Raw genomic sequence first — 6,684 nt, forward strand, 5'->3', positions numbered from 1 at the left:
TTCTGAAAAATGTTAGACAGGAAAACAATTGATAAGGCCTACTGGTAGTAAATAACACAGGATTCAAAGCCCGCCAACTGGAGGAGACCTGCATTACTTGGCAATGACTGGACTTGCAGTTTACTCTCCCTTAACGCAGTTACCGTCTCCACTTCACTGCGAGGTCGAACATGTCCCTCCACTGCATCAGCCGCGTCTTCCCATTCATGCGGACCTTGGCGTTGGTCCACGTGCGCTGGACGGCTTGCATGACTTCTAGCGCCGCCAGGCCCATGGCTGAGAGGAAGGGTTGAAAAATGGAGATTGTTAGTACACTTGACAGGGGCTGATTCTCACCCAGTTCAGTGATAACACCGCAGTCATCACAGCTGACCCTGAACAACGCAGGGTGAGGGGCACCGACACCCGCACAGTCGGAGCTATGAGTATAGCTTTTGAGTCCCCCCAAAAGTAACTGCTAATAATAGCCTACTGTTGACCAAAAGCCTTATCGATAACATAAAGTCGATTCACACAGTTTGTATGTTGTATGTATTGTAAGCTGCACTCTTACAATAAAGTAAGCTGGAGAAAAGAAAATGTTATTAAGGAAATCATCAGGAAAAGAAAATACATTTACAGGACTGTGTGTATTTATCATCTGTTTACAAGACAAATCGTCTGTCAGCACCTCCATAAATATTGTCTTGTAGATGTTATACACGCTACTAACACTAGATACCAAAAACGAGAAGCTATTGTGAAAAAGAAATTCGTATTTATTTACAGGTACGAGGATTCATGCGTTGGTAACGAAGAAGCAGCGGTGTGGTTGTTTTACGGCAGCCTAGTGTAATCAACGTGATTGTGTCACAGCAGTAAGGAAATTTCCAGAAAACTTTCCAATATATTTATTGAAAAGAACCCACATGTAAGTGGACCTGCACAGTTCAAAGCTGTGTTGTTCAAAGGTCAGCTGCATAAAAAAATCACAAGTATTGGTAATTTAACAAGACGGGGGACACATTACAGTTACGATGGCCCCACTGAAATTAGAATATCCCAGAGCAGACACCCCCAAAGTCATGCCCTCCCAGTTTTGCCTCCTGCTGAAGTGCCTGGAGGTCCAAGTCCTTCCCCATGCCTCAGCAGGGAGACAAGTCCTTGTGTGAGCTGCCTGGTCTGCGGTCATGACCTCAAACCTACATTCTACATCTATGTACAGCACGGCAGCCGCACACGAGCCAAGGCAGGAGGCCATCTTCTCTCCAAATTCAGATGAATGAAGTGATACCTTTGCTATGATCACATGGAAATTCTGAGTAAGCACAATACACGATTTTTTTAAAAAGTACAACACAGTTTAGCTCCTTGCCCTTTTGTCAAAAATAGTGCCAAAATACCTCTGTGTATTCTCTTGTTTGGCAGGAAACCAGGTGTTTCATATTGCATCAGTGATCCCAAACGATCTGCCACACAAATCAGGTCTTGTACCTCAGGCTTGTAACTCTCAAAATTCTGATGTAGCACGTCTCTGAAAGAACCGTAAGGGCTTTTACAACAGATATCAGGTAATCCACTCTCACCTGAAGCAGTCACCTCCTCCACTGCAAAACTAATCAAGAAACCTATGACCACACAATTGTCTCGCCAGTGCTTTGCACCCAACCACACACAAATGAAAAGAAGGGTCTTTACAGGAGTGTGTACACGCCTATCACATGCTTGTAGGTAACACTGATAACTAGTTTGCGGCTCAGAAGGCACCCCAGCCATTGCTTATGAACTTCTCCAGNTCTCCTCTTAAAGTTATCACACCATCCCCTGCTTGCCTTGAAGCCTTCTTCGTTTTCTGTTGACTTACCTGGCAGTTTACTTACGAGGTCGGTGTACAAGGCCTTTGCCTTCTCACAGATAATGTTGTCGGTCACGGTATCACCTGCTAGTTGCTTCTAATTTATCCAAACCAGAAGCAACTTTTCTACATCTTCCAGAACATGTGGCCATTACTTTGATATTCTCGTGACCCCTTTTGCTGCATCTAGCCCCCTTATTTATTCTTTCTTCTTTAATATTGTGCAAATGGTTGACGTAGACTTCTTATAAAATCCTGCAATTTCGGCCACTCACATACATCATTCATACTTCTCGATGATTTCCTTCTTAACTTCCACTGTAATCATCTCCTTCTTCTTACCGCCTTTCTTTTCAACCTTTTTCTTCATGGGGGCCATGGCATACACTCGCATGGGTGTTGACTACAGTACAGTATTAATAAACCCTTGTCCTGTACTGTATTAAATGTAACTGGCAATAAGGCAGCAGAGGAAAGGGTCTATATCTGCAGGCAGCCTGACCTAGAATGAAGCAAAGCATTCCTAAGCTTACTCTTGTATGGAAAAGCAAAGGACTGTCCATAGGTGCTTTTGAAGTGCCAAAAAATACACTAGTGCCAGTTGTGGGCACCTTCCAACATTCTGAAAAATCACTGATTCCTGCCAAACACCGTGGCCTGAGACAGAGTATCCGAGCATGGGAGACGATCACCCACAATCCCGCAGAGAGAAAGAGAGAAGAACCATTGGCTCAATTGTGATCATGGGATGTTCAGTGTTACATACTACTCGTATTGCAAGACATCGCTCGTTTATCATGTTAAAATTCATTAGAAATGATTGCTCATCTTGCAGAACACTAGCAGAACAAGTTACTCACAATCCAAGGTTTTACTGTACTTTGTTTTATAGAGGCTTGGTTTTCAAGTTTCATAATTATAACTAACATATAAGATGTGAAATCCACCCACTAAAATGAAAAAGAAAATTAAAGTCTTACCCATGATAAACAAGAATTCTGTCTTTAATAAAATGAAGAATTTTCTCAAAATATTCGAGGTACCTCATGTTAATGACTTGACCCCTGTAAGAAAACAGAAATAGTCTTTGCAAAGGAGCGCATTCCGAACAACACCTGATTTCCAAGTAAACTCAAAGGAACAGTAAGAGACTGAGAATAACAGAGCAAGAAAGTTTGGGAAATTCACCTGTTTGCAACCAATGAACAGAGAACTATCATGGCAAGAGGGCTCATTTGCCCCTGGCACTTATCTGGTGGGAAAGGCCCACTCAGCCCCGGAGATGCCACACGGGGCCAAAAGGCCTCAAGCACTCATGCAAGGCTCAGACGATGATGCCAGTTCCCTCCTATGGGTGGATCCCTTCGCTTTTTCGGCAACGTGACTTCCCCTCTCCCCTGGTTCTCCTGACAGCATTCTCTGCTAATCCTCATTCCTTCTGTCTAGCTGACCAGCAGTTTGCATCTCCCCTACCCACCCTAAATATCATCTTCCTCAGGCTTCTATGCCTACTCTTCCAGAAGTCCACATACAGCCAACAAGCTGATGTTCACGTCCAACTGCTCCCTGGACTACCCCCAAACCTCAAGTTCATAACTGTCAAATGGAAACCACTCCTGCTCACTCTCCTAGCAGCACCCCCAAACGCATCTGCCCACTTTTTGTCCCATTGCTGCCTGTCCTATTGGGACACTCACGAACCGGAGACAGGACGGTTCCCTGTGGCTCCATGCTCTCCAGTGTCTAACCTACCAGCGCTGCTCATTCTGCCTTCTCAGTAGCCATTTCGTCCCTTCCTCCAACTCACGCCCACAGAGCTTTCCAGACCTTGCTACTTTTTCACCTCAATTACGACACAACTCTCTAACCACTTCCTTTGTCATCAAGGTCACTGCCTTCTCTAACCTGCTCTGCAACCTGCAGCCAAAGTGGTCACCTGATCGTGCAAATGTGCTCATGTCACTCCTCTCTTTACAGTCTCTGAATAGCTTACCAGCATCCTCAGAAAACAAAAAATGCCTTATCATGGACTAGAAATTTAGTTATACTTTCGGAACAAAAAAAAGTTACTTGTATTTTGTTCTCTGCCTGCCTTTCGAGCCTTGGTTGCTGGTACCCCTTAACTGCACACTAGTCACCAGGAATTAGTTGTCCCTTTCTGACCAGGCTGACTCACTTGTGGGCCATGCCTCCCCCCCTCTCTGCTTTCCACCTTCCCAAACAGCTCAGGCAGCTCCTTTTCCGCCTTGCCCTGGCATCCTGCACACATGGTCACCAAATCCTAACACGCCGAGTCGTTCACTGGTCCGTCTTCTGCGCTAAGCTGACAGCTTTCTAAGGCCGGCACTTACTGACACTTCTTTATCACCACCATGTAGCACTGACCCTGGCCTTCAACTACAGGTACTTGAGTCTATCTATAAATGTCACAAATTATTCCAGGAGAAACAGAAGTGTACAAGTCACAGGGAAATTTATTTTCTAGAAATTAAAAAAAATAAGTGTATAAGTGACATTTCCATTAAACTTAAATGTCAAAGGTGTACATGTATATAGAGTAATACTGTCTTGATTCGGGTTTCTGGAATTAGAAGCATTTTAGATGTGACATAACTAGCACACGTGCAAATCTTATGTAAAATTAAATTCAGTGGGTCCCTTTGAAGCTGATATTCTTTCATATTTGTTCATCATTTATTAGAGGGCGGCTAAGTACATGATGGGAGGGGTAAAGAGCAGAGCACTTCACCCACGTCCCTAACTTGCAGAGTCTCTGGACGAAAGAAAAGCCCTCCAGTTAACCTGGCGGTCTCTGCTCCCCAGGCGGGAAGCTTAGGGACCAGATGGTGTTACTGATCCAGCCAAGCAATGTCATCAGGATATATGGTAAATTGGTAAATGTAACGTTCTCTATATAATTACTTTCTGTGATGCTGCAGGGCCGTTAAAGGTCGACATCCTATGCAGGACTCTGGCAGTCCACCCCTCGCTTGAGCCTGGCAGGTTCTGTATTTCTTTCTACAGCTGAGCCAGGTGGGACGCTGCAGGTCCACAGCTAACCTGTGTAGGCCCTCGTCAGAAAGTCACCAGGAAAGCAGCACTGGGTTGCTCATGTCTCATGACCTGTCTATTTAGGAAAAGCTCTGATGAGAACAGGAAAGATGCACGGAGGGCTCATACCTGATTAGGTTGATGTGGTTGTTAAAACCTCTGCTAAGGCTTCGTGCCGGCATCTGGTCTAACCAGAGCACTGGCTGGTCGGGGTCGGCGATCCTATGAAGCACAACTCATTAAAGGTGACAGTCTTAAACAACCGAGAAATGTTCACAGCATTAAAAACAAAACCTGTAGGAGTCTTGGCAAAAATGGGAAGAAAGCAACTGCTCAGACCATTACATCTGCAAAGAGGAAACCCAAACCCACAAAGTCCACACAGATGTCCCGACTGGGCCGTGGAAGAAGCCAGCGCAGGTTTACCAGGTGAGCAGTTTCCTCATGAAAATGAATCAACGCTGCCCCCTCTAAACTGTGGCTGGTCGGCCAGACACACACTGCAACTAAAAAGGGATGTACACAGACGTTCACGCATGCTCTTTCAATTGGACTGCGCTTTCTAAAACTTCATTACAAATGTGCTTGGAAGCATAACCATCAATTCCTTATTCAAAAATATTAGTTGGGTATATTTCAAAGAGTAACGATGTCAGAAACTTCTGAAAAATGTTAGACAGGAAAACAATTGATAAGGCCTACTGGTAGTAAATAACACAGGATTCAAAGCCCGCCAACTGGAGGAGACCTGCATTACTTGGCAATGACTGGACTTGCAGTTTACTCTCCCTTAACGCAGTTACCGTCTCCACTTCACTGCGAGGTCGAACATGTCCCTCCACTGCATCAGCCGCGTCTTCCCATTCATGCGGACCTTGGCGTTGGTCCACGTGCGCTGGACGGCTTGCATGACTTCTAGCGCCGCCAGGCCCATGGCTGAGAGGAAGGGTTGAGAAATGGAGATTGTTAGTACACTTGACAGGGGCTGATTCTCACCCAGTTCAGTGATAACACCACAGTCATCACAGCTGACCCTGAACAACGCAGATTGAGGGGCACCGACACCCGCACAGTCGGAGCTATGAGTATAGCTTTTGAGTCCCCCCGAAAGTAACTGCTAATAATAGCCTACTGTTGACCAAAAGCCTTATCGATAACATAAAGTCGATTCACACAGTTTGTATGTTGTATGTATTATAAGCTGCACTCTTACAATAAAGTAAGCTGGAGAAAAGAAAATGTTATTAAGGAAATCATCAGGAAAAGAAAATACATTTACAGGACTGTGTGTATTTATCATCTGTTTACAAGACAAATCGTCTGTCAGCACCTCCATAAATATTGTCTTGTAGATGTTATACACGCTACTAACACTAGATACCAAAAACGAGAAGCTATTGTGAAAAAGAAATTCGTATTTATTTACAGGTACGAGGATTCATGCGTTGGTAACGAAGAAGCAGCAGTGTGGTTGTTTTACGGCAGCCTAGTGTAATCAACGTGATTGTGTCACAGCAGTAAGGAAATTTCCAGAAAACTTTCCAATATATTTATTGAAAAGAACCCACATGTAAGTGGACCTGCACAGTTCAAAGCTGTGTTGTTCAAAGGTCAGCTGCATAAAAAAATCACAAGTATTGGTAATTTAACAAGACGGGGGACACATTACAGTTACGATGGCCCCACTGAAATTAGAATATCCCAGAGCAGACACCCCCAAAGTCATGCCCTCCCAGTTTTGCCTCCTGCTGAAGTGCCTGGAGGTCCAAGTCCTTCCCCATGCCTCAGCAGGGAGACAA

At 44.7% G+C, this 6,684-nt stretch overlaps 1 protein-coding gene across 1 annotated transcript in view; it reads right to left on the reverse strand.

Annotated features, from left to right (window-relative positions):
* The window catches only part of TTC13 (tetratricopeptide repeat domain 13), a 79,695-nt gene that overhangs the window by 20,586 nt on the left and 52,425 nt on the right, over window positions 1-6,684 (reverse strand). The window contains exons 12-14 of the mRNA XM_019665832.1: window positions 5,689-5,919; window positions 5,015-5,107; window positions 2,815-2,898 (exon numbers count right to left, since the gene is read on the reverse strand). Coding sequence (XP_019521377.1) covers window positions 2,815-2,898; window positions 5,015-5,107; window positions 5,689-5,919 — 408 coding nt within the window. The remainder of the gene's footprint in view (window positions 1-2,814; window positions 2,899-5,014; window positions 5,108-5,688; window positions 5,920-6,684) is intronic.

The sequence above is a fragment of the Hipposideros armiger genome, unplaced genomic scaffold (genome assembly GCF_001890085.2).
Source record: "Hipposideros armiger isolate ML-2016 unplaced genomic scaffold, ASM189008v1 scaffold_454, whole genome shotgun sequence".
Lineage (NCBI taxonomy): Eukaryota > Metazoa > Chordata > Mammalia > Chiroptera > Hipposideridae > Hipposideros > Hipposideros armiger.